The sequence below is a fragment of the Telmatherina bonti genome (genome assembly GCF_933228915.1).
Source record: "Telmatherina bonti genome assembly, chromosome: 1".
In the NCBI taxonomy this organism is placed as follows: Eukaryota; Metazoa; Chordata; class Actinopteri; order Atheriniformes; family Telmatherinidae; genus Telmatherina; species Telmatherina bonti.
In genome coordinates, this window is record NC_136619.1 from 28,971,672 (window position 1) to 28,995,652 (window position 23,981).

General features: G+C 39.1%; 1 protein-coding gene across 1 annotated transcript in view; it reads right to left on the reverse strand.

Moving 5' to 3' along the window:
• Positions 1-1,553: 1,553 nt before the first annotated feature.
• Positions 1,554-23,981, reverse strand: part of LOC306774356 (LIM domain only protein 7-like) — a gene marked incomplete at both ends in the record, with an annotated part of 32,423 nt that continues 9,995 nt past the window's right edge. Inside the window, 28 exon segments of the mRNA XM_079264370.1 lie at positions 1,554-1,576; positions 1,842-1,926; positions 1,929-1,944; positions 3,055-3,243; positions 3,354-3,525; positions 3,603-3,652; positions 3,879-3,923; positions 4,058-4,242; positions 5,366-5,449; positions 5,562-5,669; positions 5,777-5,802; positions 7,126-7,182; positions 7,294-7,357; positions 7,459-7,628; positions 7,778-7,939; positions 8,495-8,609; positions 10,161-10,493; positions 11,751-12,350; positions 12,427-12,583; positions 12,846-12,994; positions 13,302-13,464; positions 14,145-14,204; positions 16,056-16,361; positions 18,294-18,444; positions 19,089-19,245; positions 19,325-19,438; positions 22,138-22,168; positions 22,630-22,736. Of these exon segments, the coding sequence (XP_079120496.1) occupies positions 1,554-1,576; positions 1,842-1,926; positions 1,929-1,944; positions 3,055-3,243; positions 3,354-3,525; positions 3,603-3,652; positions 3,879-3,923; positions 4,058-4,242; positions 5,366-5,449; positions 5,562-5,669; positions 5,777-5,802; positions 7,126-7,182; positions 7,294-7,357; positions 7,459-7,628; positions 7,778-7,939; positions 8,495-8,609; positions 10,161-10,493; positions 11,751-12,350; positions 12,427-12,583; positions 12,846-12,994; positions 13,302-13,464; positions 14,145-14,204; positions 16,056-16,361; positions 18,294-18,444; positions 19,089-19,245; positions 19,325-19,438; positions 22,138-22,168; positions 22,630-22,736 (3,879 nt within the window).

Sequence of the window (23,981 nt, forward strand, 5' to 3'; positions counted from 1 at the left end):
ACATCTATGTGCTGAGCTCTCTCATAGGCCTCTTAACACAAGCTGTTCTTGGGGTCCTCTTTAGTGTAGTAAACCACAGCCTCTGCGGCTCTTGGGTCTGTTTTTGACAGGTCATTAAATACCTCTAGGCAGTTTTTCAGACCAGCGTACTCTAACCACTGATATGACTGTCAGCCACTTCTATCCATCCATGGTACATACTATGCAGAGGTTTATCCACACGGGAAGGTTCCACCCAACTCTAACCCCAAGCAGGGTTTTAGCTACTTGTGGTATTCCTTTGCAGTTCACTACTGGGGGAATCTCCCAGAACTTGTCCTTTCACCATTGACACTGGCTCAGACACCCAGTAAACCTAGACTTCTTCTGCTTCATGTGTCATCTAACAGTGATGGCTTTAGGGTAAAACCCTCAAAGCATTCTCAGAAGCTCTCTTGTACGGGTACTGGTGGTTTCCATCTCCTCCTTAAGCAAACTTATTGTTCCGGCTAATGACAGAGTCACACCTGGAGTCTGCCTTGCTTTTTGTACATGCTACATTGTTGTTGATTCCTTGTAAACCAGTCATGGTTTTATGTGTCTGTATCTAGAAAACTTACTGGCTTTGAACATTTAAACTTATTTCAGAAGTGTGTAAGCTCCCTTTAGAACATTTCCGTAGCACGTTGCACCATTTACATAAAGTTTTGTATCATGAGATTTCAGAGAATGTAACACAAAAACTAATTATCCCGATTAACAGTGAGGATTTTATTGTGATGCATATTGGTTGAATATATAATCTGCATCATTACTAAATGCTACAAGAACCACAACCTATTAATTAAACCAAGTTATACATTACAGTGGAAAACATGGAAGTGTGTTATTCCACAAACAGCGTTACCCCAATAATTTGACCATGTTCAAACAATAATTATGCCAACAGCATCACACTGAATGAGAGCAACGGTGCCATCATGTGGTACAAAGATATTAAAACCCAGCTGGATTATGTTCATTGCACTTTATTTACAAAAATGTGTCCATTAAGACATATTCCTCTGAGAAATGCAAGCATTAGGTATGCATAGACACTCCAGTTATTCATCCCAATGTGCATTTAGTGATTTTTCAACAGAACATGCTTCAGTACTTGTTAAAATGTGCCTCCATGTCTTGGTAACATTTACCACTTAAGAGATGACATATTTGACACACTGTTGAAAATAGCACACACAACAAACAGCAACACTAACTTCAAATAGCAAAACTTTAACATGAATTACTCCCATATTTACTTTATTTCATATATTAAGTCTACAAGTTCTTATAATTAAATAAACAGGAAACAAACGTTCAAACGAAGTATGATCTATTGATAAAAAAAGAAAAGCAGTTACCTCATTTATGCTCAAATTCTTAAGATTTTGCAACATAACAGACTTCATTTGTACCAATAATCAGGAGGCAATAATCATGAATTGGCTCTGATGATATTTTCCACTCTTTTCCTCAGAAATAATTATCATTCAGGTTGTTGTCATTCTATGATCTGGAGTGTATCATGCTGGTCACATGGGGAGGGCAGCAGTGGCTGTAATGTAAAGACAACAAAAAATTTGAGTTTATTTCAACATGTCTTGGGGGACGGACAACAAAAAAACAAGATTCTTACTGGTTCACAGCAAGATAATTCAACTTCAAGCTTGCAAATCTACTCAGTTTTATCCAAGTGGAAAATGTGAGGCGCATTAATCAGAAACAAAGTGCTCTTTTTCTTTTAATTTCACCCTCCCACCACCGTTATGAGAGAATCAGTCAGCATCTCACAGTGACTTCTTGATACGGCAACAACTTACATTTAAGATGGACATAACAGCGCTCACAGTAGAGTTTCCCGTTTTGGATGCGAACCTGGACTCCAGTCTCTGTTCCTCCGAGATGTTGACAGCAGCTTGTGCACTGACATGAGGACAGAGAAGTGAGAGGTGAATCAGGGTTGAATTCCGAAAAATGTAGCCGACTTGTGACATGGACTTTTGTAAATCACTTCAGAGTCTGCCACCAAAAAGCAAAATAGACGAGCTTCATTTCTGCAGGACAACATAACTTACAATATGCAAACTACATGCATGCATTTCCTGCGTGGAACTGTGCTCCCTCACACGGGAGCACAGTTCCAGGGGTGAACTAACTTTTACATCTATGTGCTAATGAAGATAGGTCATCTAAACCTGGACATCCACTGCAAGTGAGACTTTCACAATAAGCATCTAAAAAGCAAAGGACAACAGCTTGCTGCCTTCCTCCCACATAGCAAACGTGCACAAATCTAGAGGGATCAAGAGAAAAATGACACAAGAGCAGTTGTGTGAGCCACCCAGAAAATTTAGATTCAAGACTGAAGTGTAGAAAGACACCAAAATGCTAATACCAGCAGAGGTACAAAGCGTGATTAGAAGACCAACTATCAATGGAAAAACTCTTGTGGACCTGACAGGGGAGGGGGGTGATCACATTAGCATGTAACCATAAAGTTTCCCCCCAAAAAAACCACAGGTTACGACACTGGGTGACAGAAAGCAAGTTATTTACTTCCAGTGACTGTAGCTAATACAGGGGTGCCCAAAGTCTTTGCTCGAGGATTACTGTCCTGCAGGTTGTCGATGTTTCCCCATTCTAGCCCACCTAGCTTCTACTAAATGGCTCCAAGAGCCAATTAAGTTCTGCACAACAACTGATTAGTTTGAGTCAGGTGTGTTGGAACAGGGATACATGGAAAACCTGCAGGATTGTGGTTCTCGAGGACTGAAGCTGGGCATCCCTGAGCTAACTTGACGACACCCAATCCCTGTCATGACCTCTCACCTGGAAACAGGCAAGGTGGAAGCAGAGACTAAGGGCATCTACGACCATGACTGCCCCACTATCTAGGCCTCTCCCACACACACAGCATGTCTTCTTGCCACTGACTGTCCTGAGGCAGTACATAGTACCACTGTAAGGCCAGAATGTAAACAAAAAAACAAACAAACAAAACATGCACAAACTACATTCAAGTTATTGTTCTACCCGCCATGATGAAAGGACTCCGGGTATGCATTTATCTGAGAGGACACTGATCCAGTGCTGTAGCGGGAAGAGGCGTTCCTGGTGGGAGCACAGTAACCTCCAGCAGCTGACTGCGAGCGGGGGTAAGTGAGTGTTCCAGCTGGGTCGGGGGGCTGATGCAAAGCGTTCAGGTTGTCCAGAGACTCGTATCTGTAGACATGATGCCACATTTCACAAGGTTTTAGAAGCAGCCTGCTAAGATGTTAACGGCCACACGTCAAATCCACTTTGGATGAATGTTGCAACTAAACTGGCCTCACCTCTTCATGGAAACGCCCACATTGATGGGCTCCTTGTGGAAACTGCTGCTGCGCTGACGGATCCAGCTGTTGTCCGTCAGAAGTTGAGTCCTTTTTTTCATTTCCTCCAAAATCTGCTGCCTCTCTTGCTCAGCTTTAGACACAGACTGTCCTTTTCTTTTCCTCCAATCACCTGAACCATTTAAAACCCACTGTTAACTCACTGCATCCTTCAAACAGATAAAAACAACAAAGAAAGTGTAAACTAACCTGTCTGTGTGTGGGGTCCAGCCAATACTGGGGTAGATAAGGACTTTGCCCTATTAAAAAAGGGGAAAGATCACAGAAAACGTTTTCCAACCCAAATTCAAACATGTTATGCGTTTTTTTTTTGTTGTTTTTTTTTTTTTTTTAAAGAAAAATGTGTTGTTAGCATTGTTATTACTGCTTGATGTATTCAACTTATGTCTAATGCAGAAAAGTTTTAATTGTTGGTTAAAGTCAGACTGCAGAAAGTACTGGAAAAGTAGCCAAGCCTGTTCTGACCTGTATGCAGAGGACAGCTGAGCAAAGCCATAGGAGCCCTCAGCCCTGAGGTCCAGCGTTAACAGTTATAAAGCCCGTCAAAAAGCAGCAGATATAGCAGCAGCACAGAGAAAAGGCCTCTCTTAGAACATGTTTGTAATTAAAGGTGTCATAAATAAGTGACCAAGAGGTTTATTTACCAATCCTGCTCTGTAATCCTGTCATCGTGGACTTTTTGTGCATTGCTGTAGAGTCTGGCCCTGGCCTCGTTCAGCTCTTCGTTGGGGCTCTGGTTTTCTTCTCTGGTCTTCTTTGTCAGTCCATTCATATAAAGCTGAGTGCTGGCAAAACTCTCACTACCACTTGCTTTCTCAAATGCATAATCCTACAAATGCATAAAAAAAAAAAAGGTCACATGTCGAACATGAATTCAAGCCTTAGGACTCTTTCATTGGAAAAACCAAAAAAAAAATAAGACTGGCGCTAGCAGCTACGTTAAAATAAAATTAGTCAGGTGTTGTCACATGCAAGTGCAAAGATGCCCTGATTTTAATAAAGTACTATAACTCAGATCCTCACAACACATATTCAGCAGGAACAAAATTTTGTAAGATGTATAATATTATAAAATCATTTCCTTTTGGACTCCTCTCTTGATAGTTACTAGTTTCTGAAGTCACAAAAAAGTTGGTGTCAATTTTATGCAAATAATAAAAAGTGTTTCACATTAGCAGTTGTCAATGCTAAATGCAACTATGCTAATAAACTGTCTGCTTAAGGTCAAATCCATTAACAATGCAGTAAAAAAAAAAAGACTGATGAGACCAAATTATAATCATCAGGTCTAAATGACAAGTGTCTTGTTTGGACAGTAGTCCAGCCTTATAAAGGACTTTTTGCATTCTGTGAGACATGTTGATATTACTACCAAGATTGTTGTAAAAGATAATAAGTTTTATTTAAAAGCACCTTTATAGACTATCAAAGACAGCTTGACACTACTTTTGCAAAAATCAAATCCAAACCAGACCAGCAAAGGAAAAGGAAATGACTGTTCTGAGTACCTCTGTCTGAATTGACTGAACTGAAAGTGGGTCACAGAGCCAGACATTGACCTTTATTAAGCTTTTGCTTCTTCCGAAAAAAAAAAAGAAAAAAAAAAAAAAAAACTGTGCTAAATGATCAAATTACAACAAATGTTTTGGGTTTGGTTTGTAGCAGGTCATGTGCTCCCACATCGTGAATCATCCTGAAGGTGTTCTGTATGGAGGACTGGATTAAAAACAGGACTGATCAAAAGATAAAAAACTTTCAAGTTATGTAAAAAGGATGTCTCAACAGATACTGTGCTGAAAGCAAAGGTTTAATATCAGCTTTCTATTCACACTGAAAATCTGATAAGTTTAAGACATTGATGCATAGCTGTCAAATTTTCAAACACTGAAGCCAAACTTGGTGTTATAGCCCTGATTTAGTAACACATAAGGTACAAGTCGAAAACCCATTACCCCAGACTTCCTGCCTTCCATTGCATCCTGTTGTGCTTTCCGCCATTCTGCCTCCAGCCTCTCCTGATCACGCTGATATTGAGCCTAAAAAGAAAAAAAATTAAAAAAATAAAAAAGCTCAAGAAAAAAAACTTGCGTGCGTCAAACATTAACATTTCCCTTGTGTTTCCATTTATTTGTAGAAGAAGCTGTTCACCTGCAGGAGGCGCTCTTGCTCTTCCTGCCACTTCTCCTGACGCCTGCGATCCTCCTCGCGGTCCCACAGCCAGCTGGATGAGGAGGGGCTGAGGGATGGCACCTGGAGCTGGAAATGCACAAACAGAATGGAAGCTTAAATGCGATCACAAGCGGATAGCTATGTAGATATGCCCATGCATAAACACACTTTGATCAAGTGGTGTGGTAACTTACATCAGATATTGCAGACTCTGAGCCTCCTGTGTGAAAAGAAAATCCGGTCAGCAAAAACACCAGAAAGCTCTTAAAGATGAGAAAGATTAATGTAATACTGCATGCCATAAGTCATACACAAACCACTGGAGACACATTAGAACTCCAAGTCCATTACCATCTAGTTATTGTTTTGACCCATTCTGTCTTTGCAGCTTGTTACCATGTTGCACACGCTCGGTTTATCAGCAATCACAACTCCCTTGCTGTAGGCCTGAGGTGTCCCCATGTTCACTTACAACCAATGTACAAGAATTGTACACAAAAGAGTGACAATTTTTCACTGTGGAGCTTTACCTGCAGGACAGGATTATAAAATAACTGGCAGTCCTGATAGAGGCTTAAGCCGTCAACATCAGCAAGGCTGCATGTCAATCAGCCTACTAGTCTGCTAATGTGTCCCCAGCTTAAAGATGTCACAATGCAAACACTGAAAAATAAACGACTGAACAGAGTTAGGCAGAAAAGAAAGACATGCATGCCTCTTATGAGAAACACCAATCAGCTTCATTCACTTGCTGATGCTCAACTTCAACAAAAACAGAAACTAAAACACACAGAGCAAACATTTACCACACAAGTAAACCCATGAGCTGATCCCTGCAGAGCCTGGAGAGAAAAGCCATTACAGCAAGCGCATTAGATCCGTTTGACAGCAGGCAGCCACACAATTTTTTTTTTTTTTTAAATCTGCAATTCATTTACACAGAAGCAGCAATACTACTGTACAGGGGAAACTACTGCACGGAGGTGGTAGATTAATAGTAGATTACTGGCAGATTATTAATTGTAATAGATATGATCATAAAGTGATGCACAAAGATGAGCATAGTTTTACTTTTTGCATCAACTTGGAAGACAACCTACCCTGCACAATGTTTATACTGTCTTTTCCCCCTTTCTACATCCTCCGACTCTTGATTCCAAGTCTAGCCATCACTTGAAAAAGTTTATAAGTAATACATGGTCATTCGGATAAATGGTTAATGTGATGATTATACATTGTTAGGGTTAGAAAAACTAATTATTAGAGGTTATTTTACTATCAACGTCCTGCAACTCCCATGATACCAATGATATCTTAGAGAAAACAAGACTTGGGGAGTTTCTTCCTCAGAAATGATAACAGGACAGAATTTTAACAACGTGGATGTGTTTGAAAGGCCATGAACCAGTGACGATATCCTGGCAATCTTTTCATTTACTACTTCCTCTGAAAAGGTGCATTACAATGTAGTGAACACTGAAAAGCTCACCAAGCCAAGCTCTTGCCACCAAAGCTGCTACCTGAGCTCAAACTGGTATTTTACCTTTTGGTTTGAAAAATTCTGCCCTCCTTTTCTGATTTTTCTTTATACTTTTATAAGCTACATGACATGAAAGGACAAATAAAATGTGACATATTTCATCAGTAGATCAAGGATTCAGGTTGGAGTTTGCCAGACATCTGTGACAGTATTTTTTTACAGTTCCATTACCTTTACTTCTGGCTACATTGGGATTGTCAGAAAGCCCTCCTCCTGCGGTTTTATCCTGAATTACCTGAGTGGTTGAAAACAACAAGCCACGAAAATCAAACGGAATTATCTGAAGAGTTTTGAGCATTTTTTAAAAAAATAGTCTGGCAAAAGAAAATTGCTCACATTTTCTGTCTGTTCGTTAAACTTGGATGCTTGTTTGTCCGCATCCGCAGAGGCAGCGCTCATGGCATGGTGATTAGTACAATTTATGAGAACGGGAGCTGTGGAAGTCAGATTGAGGGTAATCCTGGTCTGACCTGGCTGGTTGGCACAACCGTCAGTGGAACTCCAATCTAAATAAAACCCAGCAGTCATCAAAACCGAGACCACAATACACACCACTGTTTGTTAGTTGCTGGTTAGATATTAGAAGTTAGGTGATCGAAGAAAACTTCAGTAAGTGGTTAAAGACTTATTCAGCTTTTCTAGCTCATTATCTTACCCTTGATGCCATAGCGACGGATGTCCATAGTCAGACTGCCGGTTTGTAAGGAAGATGCCATTTTATCCTTCCACTGATTGTAAGTCATGTGTGCCACTGCAACGCCATCAACCGCCACAATCTCATCGTCTTCACGCAGTCTGCAGAGCTCTGCTGGACTGCCTGTTGGAGGAGGGGGCATCAGGAAAATGATGAAACATGAGAACAAGGGCAAAACTGCAAAGAGATACCAGCAGCAACATTTCTTCACTATGAAGTAGGAATAAAACCACAGTAGGTCGCTGCTCTAGGCTGACAAGTGGGCCAGTAAGCCAAAACTACAGAGCAGCAAGTAAGTGACACCTCTGTCATGTCTTCATTATTCATGTCCGAGTTTTAAATCACTGGCTACATTTTGCATTTCTTTGATGGACAAAAAATGTTTAACACTAAATCTACTCATTATTTAATAGTTACACCTTGCTTTGGTCATCAGGATCTCATGAGTTAATCCATTTCATCGTGAAACTTAGGTACATAAATAAAATGATTCCCAACTTATTAATTTGTTTCTAATCTGTTCTCTTGAACAAATCCTATCAAACAAATGTAATGTACACGTACCACTTATCATAGCCTTCTCCTCATCTTAGACTAGACGTAATCTTTACACCATTTTGCAGTAAATAAAAGATTCTTCAACTAAAACTCAAGCAATTCAATGTTTTACCATCTTACCGGGCTGGACGAATTTTATTTTCACCCCTGTGGAGTCCCAGTGAGTGTGGAAACCAAAGTCTGGTACGCTGTTGGGTTTAAGAGTCAGGCTAACTCTCATGTCACTATAATCCACCTGAAAGACACAAACACAGACAGGTAAAGGTGACACCCTGTGATCCAATGTCATGTGCTTCCTGGTGGAAATTAGACACCGACACAAACACAGTAATGGATACCCTGAATGATCAGTTTTATGTTGTCAGAAGGTCTCATTCAGTAGTATATTTATAGATTTAGTTAATGGTGATGTTGCTGGATATTGAAAGACTTGGTCAATGACATCTAATGAAATGAAGAGGGTACAGGCCTTTAAGTGATCAAAAGCACAATCATTTTAGATTTAATTTGAACACTGTATCCATACATTTGTCCTCAGGTGGATCTTAGGTGGATTTGTTTTAATAGGAGAGGAAACCAAAATAGTGTTATAGGAGGACAGTTGTGTCCCCCTAACAGGCACAACAAACGAGTCAGAACTTTGGGATAATGCTGAGGTTTGACACAATGCAGCAGCAAAACTCTAAGGCACAGAAATCCTAATGGTTCCATTTCATCAGATATCCTAGAGGAGGTTATTTCAAATAACCATAACTTTCAAGCTTTAATAATTTCACATATTGTTTGAATTTGCTGATCTTAAGGACCTGATATAAGTTTAAAATGGGTTAATGTTACACAGAGGAGGAAGAGCCATTTGAACAATAAACAGATAAATAACCCTCTTTTTTTTTTTAATACTGTAGGCCTTTTAAATAATATTTACATATGGAACAAATGGCAAAGATAAACAGCAGGTCTGGCTGGAGGTTAGTTCCACAAGTAAAATTCACCTCCATTTTTTTTATTTTTAAAAATTTTTTATTTATTATTATTTTGCTTCAGAAAGCAATATCATAATTCATAATGTCACAATAAGGCCAAAGTGTGTGGATCCAAACCATTTGCCTCCAACAACACTGTGACAGAAGAGCTGCACAATCAGTGACACCTACTGGCCACATTTAGAATGACATGAACAAATTCAAACTGTCAGTGACAGCTGCTTGCACTGCTGCACATATGCATGCTGCAGCTGTGGAACATGGACAAGAACAAAACTTCCTCTTGGTGGTGTGTAAAGCTCCACATACACCTTCTTGTCAAATTTCAAGTCAAAACAGTTTTTGTTACATTAATCTGGTGATGTTAATCAGGTCATAAACGTTCAGCCCTTTTTAACTGATGTAATCTATTCTTTTTAGATAAGCCAATTGACCTTTTGTTCCTGTTTTAAGATTCACCTTCCAGTTATGAATCAATGATGCACACAGATTTTAAAAGCAAGTTTGGGAAATTACAGCGATGGAACAGTTAAATTCTGTTGGCATCTCCATGTTGGCTGTCATTGTAGTCAAATCCCTGCTGCGTTAAAACGGTATTTTCGTCCTTTCAGTGACTAAGGTGAAGTTCACTGAATCATATAACAGTCAGTCAGCAACTAATTATAAATCTGAATTAAGATGAAAATCAAATTTGCAGATTTATTCAAAATAAAAGATCTTGTCAGTATGCACAAGTTACTTTGCACTCTTCACACTGCAAAGTGTGTGATTATTGTGCTGTGTGCTTCAACTTCACAACATACCTTTAACAGCTCAGTGTTTGCATTAGATGGGAGAGATAAGCTTCTGTCGTAGCGTTGCAGGTTGGTATATGGCTGAATCTTGGTTTGAGTGGAAGACTGATAGGAGCGGCTGTGTACTTGAGAGTTTTGGATGGAGAAACTGGCTCTGTTCTCTTCCTCCGTTTGTTCTGTACCATTCTGCTTCACCTGGTTGATTTTCTTCTGTCTGACTGATGCCTGGTACTGAGCCCTCAGATGAGCAGCTGCAGTCTGTCTTTTGAGAGATGGTTTGCTGGATGAAGAAAGTGCCTCCTCTCTCTCATCATTCAAAAGCAGTCCCTGACGATCATCTACCTGTAGGAAAACAACAAGAGGCTCACTTGGACAATCGGATTAACCTGTTTACACCGATGAAATCCATCAGTGCCACTACAGGGCAGCTTGTCCTGATAATGGACCAAGAATGAAAAACTTGATCATATAGTGAGTCTGCTTTGTTCATAATGGTACAAAAATCAATGCTCTGATTTTAAGGGCAACTAATAAAGTTAGCACAAGCTCTTCATTAGTGTGCATGTGTAAATAGTTTCATTACGTCAATGTCAAATTCTTTGCACGAGCCAAGTCACTCACAAAATTTCTCTAGTAATCTCTATAACAGTAAAAATAACTTGGAAAGTTTAATAATAAAAATATTTAGAACATCCCTCCATTTTAACTTGATGGTTGCAGTGATTTTGCAATAATTCCTTTGATTACAATATTGAAATCTTGATCTTGTTTTGGTCTTTTCCTGTACTCAAAAGAATAATAAAGAGAATTATTGATGATTCTGAATGAAAATGTCAAAGAATCTTCATTATGTTTCACAGGGGTAGTATATTTCTTTTCCCAAACTGATATCATGTAAACCAGAGGTGTCCAGCTCCGGTCCTCGAGGGCCAGAATCCTGCAGGTTTTCTATGTATCCCTGCTCAGACACACCTGATTCAAATGAATTAGTAGTAGAGCTTAATCAGTTGTGCACGTCATTGGCTGTTTGATCCATTTAGTGGAAGTTAGATGTGTTGGAACAGGAATACATGGGAAACCTGCAGGACAGCGGCCCTCGAGGACCGACTTTGGATACCCCTGATGTAAACGTTTAGAAAGTTGTCAGGCAGCATTCTTATAGTGCATGATCTGACCAGATGCAATGTGTGAGATGGGACGATGGCGGCGAACAGCGGCAGAATTTTTTTTATTTCCAATTGTATGCCTTTCCCTTTTTGTTTGCAGGTGAACTGCATGAGTATTAGGCTGCTGCTGGAAAGTACTGCAAAAACCACAACAGCTGTGTTGATCAGTTTAAAGACCTCTCCATCTTTAGTAAATCCAACAATATAAACATGTCCTTTCTGCACAAGTCCGACAGGACCATTCTGCTGAGTGCATGTACACACCATATCAGGAACACATTAGTTCCCATGTAAACAGTTGCCTGAAATTTTAAGTGAGATCATTTTAACCTGAAAGGGGGAAAAGTCTCCATGTAAACATGGCTGACGCCATCACAGCAGATAAAACAAGTTATGGATGGATACCCTTTTGTTAATCTGATGGAAAACTCACGTTCAACAGTCTCGGTAGAGAGGACACCCTCGAATTCTTGGTCCCAAAAGGTCTGGCTGTGATTGCAGAAGACAGACGGGAGGAGCCTTCAGACCGACGGTAAGCACGAGGTAGGCTGGCTGTGCTAGACCACGATCCAGGTCTGCTGGGGTACTTGGAGAGGCTCATTTCCTGCTGGGATCCGTCATCCACTGCTGGGCCCCAAAGCAACTTTTTGCTCTCTTCTTGTGATTTCTGGTTCTCATGCAACAAGTCCTCTGGGCCATCAACTCCTACTTGGTTGACTACATCTGAACAAGAAGTTTCACCTTTAGGATCAACACAGAAACGATCCGTTTCACGACTTGACATGGATGAAGTCGGATCCTGGCTGCTGGTGCTCTTATTAAGAGGGGAGACCTGGTTTGGTAAAACATTGTGTAGCTGAGTCTGTACAGATGCAAAATGGAGAGGAGCTTGGCTGCTCTGGGTCTGAGAGGTGGGAGGGCAGCTTAAAGATGGTGTGGTGACTCCTAGTCCATCCGATGACAAAGACACAAAGTAGGTCTCTTCTCCGAAGACTGTCGCATCACAGGGAGGCAGAGCTCTAGGTGACGATCCCTGAAAAGAAACAGGTCAATACTGGCTATAGATTTACAAGGTTCAAATGTTAAAGCAGAAAAATATCTAATCTTACCTGACTGAGGGTTGTGGGGCTATACGGTGCTTCAGTGGCATAGCTGCGGGTCAGCAGAACTCGAGTGTGTGGCCTCAGATCTGAGCTGGAGGGTTTTGATGGAGGACAAGTGGAGTATGGACGAGGTGAAGGGCTGTACCTCCGATAGGAATGGTCTCTGATCAGGTAGTTAAAAGAGGTCAATGTGAGGACACGAGGCTCGATTTATATTATATGACGTTTCTTATGTCCTATCCCCTTTTTTCTCATGGACTGGCCTTTATGTTCTAGCAGCTGGGGCATATAACTCCCCCTAGTGAGAGATCAATAAAATCTTACCTTATTTAAATAAGCTTAGCATGTCTCATTATATTCATTATTTTCAGTAAATCTCTATTAACAGCTTTGGCTTAACCTAAAGCTTTCCATTAGACATGTACCTCTTAACTGGTCCATCCTGCTGCTCTTTTCTCTCATAGTTCATCACAGCACCATTGGTCATTTGGTTCATAACATGTTCTCTGTCCAGCGACTTCCTGCGAACGTCAGACTTGGTGCTCCAGCGACGATTCTTCCACTTTTTCAGGTCCTGATGCAAAATCAAAAAAGTCACTTTACCAAATTTTAACTGTTCTTTTTGACAAAAAAAGTTAACAGAAACTCAGCTGGCATGAGCATATTTAAATACTCTGCATCATACCGTTTCAGTAGCTGTTCTGAAGATTCAGTAGGCTGTACAATCATGATGAAATTTTAAGAATGGGTCAAACTTGGAGAACTTAAAACACTGATGATTCCATTCAAATGGAAACAACACTCATAACACTTGAAACTGCCTGAACAGCTACTAAAATAGACCCAGTAATGAAGCGTTGTCAAAGTGAGATCCAACTTACATCCTGCCAGTGAGCTTCACTGTCCTTGGCAGAAATGCTGCACTTCCTTTTGTTTTCATGATTCCTCTCCCTTGCCAGACCAACACCGTCACCTTTATCATAAAGGCCATTAGATATTTTACGCACAGGGTACACCATGGGGATATCGCTGAGGGATTTGCTCCTGGTTCAGAGAAAAGCAAAAAACACAGAAATGATGACAAACCACAGAGCAAATACCAAAAGGAACCCCTTCAGTTTAAAATGTGCCAAAACTAAAATAAAAAACAAAGGAAACACAAAAAGGCAGCTCAAAACTGACACCATGTAGCACAGCGAGTATGAGCGCTTCATAGATGCTAAACAAAATCACAGCTTAACCAACTATAACACACACATTCAACATTCATACAACACAATCCTCAACAAAGTGGGAGCAGAAGAGCAGCATGCCAGTCAAACAGTGCAGAAGTATAAGCGACAACAGATGTTGCTGTCTGCATAGCAGCCGCCGTGACTTGTACAGTAACAAGTAAGAGCACTGCTGTGGGCAAAACAGGATGTCAGTTTCGACATCTGAATAACTTACAGCAGCACTTAGCAGGTGGTACATGCAATTTGTGGCATAATTTGATGGGAGGAAACGAGACTTATTACAAACAATCCTCAAGTATGTAAAACTCTGCCATCAAATGTCTGCCTGGGAAATACATAGCAGGAGAGGCATACCAAGCACTGAACAGACCAATGACGTTTGTAGCACACTGAACGCAAACAAAGCAACAACAAAGCAGTAAATTGTACAAATGCCAAATAAACCTTTGCTCCAGATTTTTGCTTTTGATCAAAACCTTAAAGACTCACCAAATCCAGCCAGGGTTGACCTGAACTGGTCTGTCAGGTTTGACCTGGATTTGATATATTCTACAGAACCAGAGAAAAACACAGAGTAATGACCCCAAATTTGCACCAAAATACGTGGCAACTGGATTGAGAAAACCATTAGTAAATGAAGACAAGGCATGACAAGGGGCTGGACGGGAAAACATTTTGTGCTGAGGATGTATTGCGTTGCTTACACACGATGAAATACGGCAGGTACAACACGCCTCAGCTAAATTCAAAGACAGTTTATCAAGCCAGAATGAGTGTGTTTAACATACTGTGCAGTGTATGAATTAATCCATTTGACAGTTTATTAACCCACAAAAACAATTTATTTTTCAACACCTATGTCACAACAGCAAACTGCAAAACAGCATTGGCAAGAATAGGTGTTATAAATAGCGTGTTTGTTACAGCAGCAGACATTTGACAATGCATGAGTCATGTTGAACTTCCAGTGAGTCACAGCATAACGTGGTAAAACATCTGGATATAAGTGTGCCTGAAACAATATACAGCACTTGGGGAAGCATCTTTTCAACTTTATAAGAATACACACAAAAATTAAAACAAAAAAAGAAATAGTAGCACTGCCACACTAAGCAGTGAAATAAAGAGACTTGATAGTTTGTTCATGGTAACTGGTAATTTCTTGGGAGTCAAAGCTCAGACTCAGAGTGTGACTTCTGTGTGGGTTGGAAGCCCTCCAGGTTTGGTGGAGATGTTCTGCACAGAAGCTGCAGTTGCATTCTGGGAGATGTAGTCCAACTCTTCTGCTAAAGCCAAAGCTTTCTGGCTGCAGTCAAAGAAAATGAACAAGATCCATAAAATGAGTACAACATGATTTATTTTGTTGGATAGTTACAGCAAGTTACTAGACAACAGGAAGTTAAATAGCAACAGGCAATAATTAGCTGCTTTAGGCTCGTCTTGGGAGATTCACAACCCATTTTCCTGAAGGCCTCCCTTATTGCAACCCCCTGTTGAGGCCATGTTTTGGTTTTTCTCACCATTAATTATGCCTTCTGCCTGACTGATTGATTGATAAAACCAAGTTATTGGTTTGATACCTAATTTCTTTTTTTTAACCAATTATCAATACTAAGTAAAAAGCACCCAACTGATTAAAAACTTAAGCATATACATATCAACTCATCTCTGTGGACATGACCTTAATTTGAAAATCACACTGGCTCATAATGGGCCTAAACCCCTAAATCACAGATTCTCAATCCTGGTTCTTGAGGGCTGGTGTCCTGTGGGTTTTTCAAGTGTCCCTGTTGCAACACACCTGACTCAGACAAGCTCTGCACATGTCTGCTGAAAACACAATGTGAATCAGATGTGTTGCAGCAAAAACACTTTGAAAACGTGCAGGACATCGGGCCTTGTGAACCAGGATAGAGGATCCCTGCAGAAGAGAGACACTGTGCTCTTTGGGGGCCCCATTGGGAGTCCAGGGACACTAGGTTGGGATTCTCCACATCAGATCATTCTTGCTACTGCTAGCTGGCTACTTGTCTGGACTTCAAACATGTTAGTTTACTAAATGTAGTTAAGATTTTTACTTACTGTATAAAATTATGGCTATAAACCATAAACAGCAGAACTTTAGACTGCACACCATTGTGCCATGTGTTATTTTAGCATTAGAGTTAAAGCAAGTTTAAAAATACATTTCAATTGAGCAGTTAATTCACATTAAAGTCAAACAAATGCAGCTAGAACTTAATTGTTAAAAACAATGCATTAGCATTTGCAAAATTAATTCAAGAAACAGTTGGAACTAAAATCTGCAATATTAACTATGCGTTATTAGAGAATCTGCATTTGCATTCTTGGCTTGCATCTTAGCACACAGAAAAAAGGGAAAAAGATCTAGGCACAGACCTTAAGCTAAGCATTTTACGATACCACGGTCTTCTCTGGGAGCCAAGAAAGATCTGGTGTACGCGACTTTCTTCTTCAGGTGTCCAGTGTCGAGGCAAGAAGCGGTCAAAGTTGGGGTTGATAGATGTCTGATGGAGAGTTTGCCGCACTCGCCGAAAAAACAAGTCATCCAGTATTGGGTCTGCTTCAGTATAATCGTCTTCTGAATCTTCCTCGTATGGAGCTTGCAGGAAAAGCGTTTCATCAATGGCACATGCAGGAGGTGGGACAGTGGGGTCGGGTTGAAGAGACAAGCCCTCTACAGTGCTGCAGTAAAGAGTGGTATACTCATGTCTGTTCATTCACAACTGTGAGAATCACATAATCGTGTTCAATGAAATGCTGATAAACGCACACGATTAAACATAAATCACTCCAAATGTTAAGGCAGTCTGATAATTAGTTCATTAAGGCAAACATCCTTGTTTTCCAAGCATAAGCAGAGTTATGCTATGCTTTCCAGTCATCAAGCTGATGTTGAAAATGCTTGTCAAGTAGACCTCATTCAAACAAAACTTTCTATTGTTGCAGTAATTTGTCATTTTTCCTTTAAAGAAAAGTTTATGCTCTGGTCTCTTTAAGGCTATTTTTAAAAGGCCAAGACTGTTCTTATAGGTAAGCTAACCGGTTGAGTGCAAGTTGCTATTTTTCTGTTTGATTCTTGCCAAACTTGCAACAAATTGCATCTGACTTTTATGCAACAATAGCTTGAAAGAGTCAATAAAGCACTTTTACAGTAAGGAATGTAGGGCCAAATAGATTGCTTCTGGCAATCTGCTACCAAGCATAAAGAACCGTCTTTACATAAATTTAGATCGAGATTTGTTATCAAGATCAGATGCTGTGTAAGCTTGTTTACATGTACGGCAGGCACCAAATTTAAATATAGTCTATATACAAATATGGCTGTGTTATTTTGAGGAAAATATCAAGATGTCAAGCACTAGGGATAACAAGTTAGAAGCTTGGTCAGCATTATTTAATAAAGAAAGACACATAATTTATTTACAAACTAGCAGCCTTGGCATGAAGCTTATTGAACACTAGACGGGATCATTTTTGTGTAAATGCACGCAATATATCTATCTGTTCCAAGTGCTTGAATAGTTCCATGTCTGTGTGTCTTAACCAGAGAAAACCTGGGCAGGATTTGTGGTAGTATGTGTAGAACTATCTATACTTTTTCAACCCACATGCAGTAAAAACGTTTGAGGAAAAAAAACAAAAGAAATACAAGCATCAATGCAACAATGTGCTTCTGGCAATTATGCTATGGAAAGGTCAAAATCTTTGTTGGACTATAGTAAGGGGGGGGTCTGCAATATAGACAATCAAAGAGTAGGTAGTAGGAAAAAAAAAAAGACAGTAAACGCCTCTGTCTTTCCCATAATAACTGGATGTTATGTTTGTTCCCACAGTGACCAAAGTAACAGACAGAGGTTGCTTCAGCTCTGCCACATGAACAGTATGGGAATTTATTCTATCCCCAGAACTAATAGCTTATGAAAAATTACCAGGAATTTCTTGATGCACCAATATACAATAAGTCCATACAGATATCACATTTTTTCAACTTATATTAAAAAAAACAATCCCAAGTAAAACTTACAACCAATGGCTAAATGCAATCCAAAAATGGAACTATACACAAAAAAGCTCCACAATTTTAATCGTCCCCTTTATCGTGTCACAAAAAAAAAAAAAAAGAAAAAGAAAAAAAGCATTTAAATACCACCAAACATTCACGACTAAAATCAAAATTTATATACATTATATATATATATATATATATATATATATATATATATATATATATATATATATATACACACACACATTTATATATACACACACACACATACATATATATATACATATTTATATACATATATATATACACATATATATATATACACACACACACACACACACACACACACACATATATATATATATATATGTATCACTAATATGAAATTCCACACAGAGAAAACAGTATGATATATTAATATATTGTATGCACAGTTATACTTAAAACCATGTATGTTTGAATGCACTACAAAAACAGAAAATCCAATACTGACAGTAGAAAGGAATGTAAATAAATGCCAGCAGCTTTTTCACAAAGTTAGCAATGGATCAGTGTGTTAGTATCAGTGTGAGAATTTTCTAAACAAAGCAGCCTACACATCTGCCTACCTGGGGAGTGGACTCGTGCAGCCCACTGCATGCTCCTCCTGTTTTTGTTTCCTTCGAAGCGGTGTTGGGACATATCCTTTACTTTGGTGGGCTGCAGGTTGTACATTCTCCATCCTAAACACCTGCTCAGCTTCTGCATCACTTCCACAACCTGAAGATTGCACAGTCAAATGGAAAATAAGCAACAGCAAGGATATGGAATTACCAGAAACAAAGGCAAGACTTCATGTAACATGAAACAAAACATGCACCGCAGAGGAGAAGAGGAAAAAAAAAAAAAAAAAAAGAGAGACCTTTCCTGGATGACGGTCTTCATACAGTCAAACTTCCAGCCAGCATCAAGCAAAGTCTTATGCACACTCCCATCAAAACTATTTCTAGCACCACTGTGTGGAACTTGCCACAATCTAACAAGTGATATGCACAAATACATGCAGACATAACACACTGAGGTGAAATTATCAGCAACTGTTAAAAGTTAAATAAAAACATTTCTCATTGCACGGAATCAGCTAGCTATAATTTTAGCTGTTTGACATTTTTATTAAATTCTTCTGCAAACATAAAGAAAAAATCTCTTTTTGGCCCCTTTTCAGCAATATCAGTTTGTGTAGAAAAAACATTACGTTGAACTCAAAGAGCAACACAACAAACTGAAGCAAAGCTAATAACCACTGTCACAGTACGAATGCCAATACCTTTTTATTCAACTTGTAAAATGTAACACTACATGTTGCATCAAAACAAAGGCTCATTCATTATGAAGTGTGTTATGCATGATGTACACACCGATACCTTCATCATTCTGCTGAATTGCACAAGCCTCGATGCAATCTACAGAGTTCCCCTTCCTATAACTCGGCCTCATGCTCTGGCATTCCTCCTCCTCCGGGTAGTGGCATTCTCTATATCCACCATCTTTCACGGAAACATTAAGGCCCTCCTCTAAGGCCTGCATTGAGAAAAACCAGATTAACATCAAGCTCAAATTGAAAAGACCAGATTATTAAAAGCCAAAAGAAGCAGCTCACCTTGGACAGGGCCAACCCCAACAGTCCCTCAAAGGCTTTGAAATTAAGCTGAGGGCCACTGTAAAATCTGTCAAGCTGAGCCTTGCGACCCAACCAGTAGATTGTAATCAGAACCTGAGCAGAAGAGACAAAATGAACACAAAAGCTCCAACTACACTCTTCAACTCTTCTGCTTACCCTACTTAAAATCTAGTGTAGGTTTTATACAAATCAAATCGACTAACAGAAGTGTGTGTCAGTTATTGTAAACTAGTGATAAAATTCAAGTGTTCTCAGTTTTTAACCTCCATAAACTTATAACATATTACCTTTTATAAAATAAATTCATTGTAACTAGAAAACTCCAACTGTAGCTGGTATAAGCCCCATTTTCCGTAAATTACATGTGGTACATTGCATCCCATGTGACCAATATATAAAAATGCTCTGACATCCATCAAGCATTGCCTTTTAAGGGCAATCATGGATGAACTTCTGATGAAGCTTAAGTTGTAGCTTTAACACATTTAAAGAAAACAGACCTTTTCTTTCCCTCCATTAGTGTTTTGACTATCTTTCCTTCATGATTTCTTAACCTGGAAAGTCTGGGTCTGTTAATATCTTTAAGCACAACTGTTCATGGACCTTGTATGCGCACAATCAAAATACAGAAATAAATTATGAGGATCGCTGAGGCTCATTTGTCAATTTGTTACTTTGCTAAACAGTCTGGCTCTACTCTGTCAATCATGACTGATGAACCACAGCAATCAAACCTGGATTAAGGTTGTAACAATCCAAGAATAATCAATCTAAAAGACTTGAAGTGTATTCGTCATATGCACCAGCAGCTTTTTAAAAAAGTTAGTCTGACATTTGTCAAGCAGTTCAGTATGTGAAATTACATGAGACCCTGAACACGTGCACCTTTGTTGCATTTATACAATTAACAAACTTTAAATTGCTCTTATATAAATTGGAAAAGCTATACACAGATTGTGTCAAAACACATCTAAAACCAATTATGGACCTCAAGGAAAAGTTAATCAAAATGTTAAAAATGGCCATTCTAAATAACTTGAATCTCCTCCTTGATGTGCATGGAATACCTTGTCAGCATTGTTCCATATGGTATAGTACTGTTCTACGGCTTTAAACTTGATACCCTGAATTGGTAACATTTTCATCTCAAATAAAAAAAAACTCAGTGAAAGGTTGATTTGATTTTGATAGACTCAAGTTGACCTTAATTGGTTAATTCAGAGAAAAAGGCTATACCCAGTTTAAAGACAGGCTGCACTGACAAACAGCCTCATTATCAAGTCCAAGTTATCGGCCATTGTGCAAGTCAAATGAAGCTTCCCAGATAGCCAAACAACCTCACAAGCATTAAAACATGCAAAAAGCCACCATTTCACGTCAGCCTGTTCACATCCAAAGCACACATATGACAGCTTGTCACAGTCTAGTTTGAAGACACACTTAAGTATACAATATATTACATTTAGGTCATTGTTTGAATATATCCTTAAGTAAGTCATCAAAACAACATGCTTAAAATCATAACTGTTTCAGGAAGAGTCAAGATGCTGGTAGAATCTGGGCATCAGCATGAAGAAACTGTTCCATGGTAGGCCATAACTGGCTTGTTAAATGAAAGCTGTAATGTTTTGCATGCAAGGAAATTAACTGAAAGTGTCACTGGATAAAGTTAAACATGACAGAGTTGACTTTAAAAGAGCTCAGTCAAATGTGGTTAAGCCTTCACACAACCTTGGCTTCTGAGTGCAGTTAGATGTTCAATCACCAGTCAATCTCACATGAAATACCACTGCAGTAATTGCACCAGTAGCTGGTATGCTACGGTACATGGCTTCATTGGCTACAGCTCAGAAGGGTATTGTTAAGATAAAATGTGCAGTCTTTACAACTTGTACAAGTATAGTGCACTGAACAGATGAAAAAACCAGTGTTGCACCATTTACTATTGTAATGTATGCTAATATTTATATGGTATGTTAAGCAAAATGTAGGAAGACGTGAAGAGAAAATTGCATCAAGTTTACAAAATATCACTGGATGAGTCATTGAGTGATAAGGTTATTGGCAAGCTTTAATCATGTATGAAAACCACATGAGCCATTTACAGGCATACAAAACTGATAGATTCTTGCCTGAATGATTTGTTTAAAATCTCCTTGTCTCTGAAAGAAAGCATTTTCTAATAGATTATTCTATCAGACTTTGATGGGAACACAACACTTGGGTGCAAACTTTTTTTTTTTTTCCCCCAAAAGGCAGAATAGGCTTGCTTGAAAAGGAACAAAATCCCAAAATAATACCAGGATCATAATCTCAGGACTGACAGTCACTACAAGTCAAAGGATAAGGCCCTACCACTGTCAAGCATAGAATCATTGCAATGGTTTGAATCCTCCCTGAGGGTGCGGCACTTTGGACTATTAGAAACCTACCACAGAACATTACCATACAAACATTTCGCATAGAGGCTCTGAAACTGACAATAGCTGACTGATCGATTTTACCCGAATACATGACAACTGACAGCTTCCTGCTGACATCTGCAGTGATTCAAAAAACAATGTAGTTTAAACGCCACAGAAAATAATGCTGTCAGTAACTATGATCCAGAATAACCTGCAGGATACAGTATCACACTGTAACATCATGCTACTGAAGGTGCACACTTGTGTCCTGACAGGCAGTGCCAGCCGCAACACTGGTTCTGAAAAATATACTGCGACCTCAAGGATACAGAAGATAAAACTCTTAATTAGCTTGTTTAGGAGGGTGTACCTGAACAAATTACTTACATTTTTGAGTCGTCTCTTGCCTTCATCACGCCTAAAATATATATGGATAAAAAATTAAAAAAAAAGGTTAACAGGAGTGATTCTCTTATTCATTATAAATTTAACTGCACAAATGAACACAAAATGCAAATAAAATTACTGTCAAGTAAAACAGAGACCTGTTAGGAAAAACAAAGACCACAGAAATCCAAATTAGATTCAGCTGCTCTACTTATCAGGTTTTATAGAGAGCATGACATTAGCCATCAAAGGACAAACTTGTCAGGCAAAGATTATGCCTTTATCAATGCAAAACAGACCCTTTTATTTACATTTTTCAGCCCAGGTATTATAAAACTCCTAATTACAGGGCTCAGATGTTGCAGCATATTTGTGACATGTTGGCAACTGGCAGCTAATAAAACACACTAACTGGATGAAAGGCGCATAAAGAATTTAATTCTAAGCAAACAAGAAATCATCTGCATATTAATCAGCATGGGACAACTTCACCTGACTGTCACACGAGTGGAGAGGTCCTGCAGGTCACCCGGATGAAACAGCTGCGAATCATTCAGTCCCATTTTGCCACAGGCTTTCAAAAAAACATTCACATTGTCCTGAAGTCAGAAAACAAGAGATACACATGTCTGGGATCAGTTAATGTTTGGAGAGTTGGCAGAAAGTAGCCAGTAAACTTTGAACAACTTTGATTAAACTGCTTTATCCAAAGCAAAGACAAAGTTAAAATCTTGGACCAATAGGACCACTGTTGTCAACAATCAGTGATAATCTATTAGTGTGCAATGAAACAGCAGATGTTAACAGCTAAAGCCAAGGACCATTAATTACAAATTGACAAAATTGGCTGTTAAAATTCCCCTTGCTCTGCTCCAGCGGTGGATGAACTACTCAGACTGTTCTCTTACATTAAAAACTAAACTGCAAATACAGCATTGCATTGAGGTAAAAAACATTACAACCAAAAATAAAAGCTCCACACACAACTACTTAAGCTTATTTATAGCAGCAAATTCTAGTAAAGCAATAAAATATAGATTTCATAGGATATTAAACTAAAACTTAAGCCTTGTTAAGGAAGAGTCACATATGGTCACAGCTGCTGTAGGAATAAAACATGTAGATATGTCAAGAAATCAGATACAATTGAGGTTGTCAAACCACTAATGATAGAGGGGAAAAAAAGGATGTTACTGAATCTTTAATTTTAAGACATATACATCACATCTTAAAAATAACTTTGAAATGAAGATGACAAATGATTTCAAATGGGAAAACTCATCTGTCAAACACATATTGGTAAGAGCTGCCCACTGCATTACATTCAGTTTAAATCAGCGTCCTCATAATAAAACTTAGCACCAGCCTGCTCTCTGACTGTCAGTATTTTGTTAAAGTTACTTCCTAATAATATCTCATTCTACTTGGTTGTGGAAATCATGTCCCAAACTTTGACACCATAAAGCTTGCTCTTCCTCTGGAAGGAGTTGGGCCATCTTCCTCTAAACAGCTTGTCATCTCCGCTGGGTCTCCTGACAGGTTCCCACTTTCAATCAGATTCTGATGTTGGCCTAATATACAAAACAAGATGATGTTAGGCTTTCTTTACACAAGTACTGTGTTTGTATTCAGTGTTCTTTTTCTCTCACTCACTCTCACACAAACACACACCTACAGAGAAACACTTGACTGAGAAAGCAGTCAAAAGAATATTAATTTCTGTTCTTGATTTAGTATTTACATGCAACACATGTCTATGACTACTGACCAAGTGTTATAGAAAAAGCAGGAGGAAGAATAAAAGTCTAACCACTGACTGACCAGGACTGAAAACTGGTCCTTCA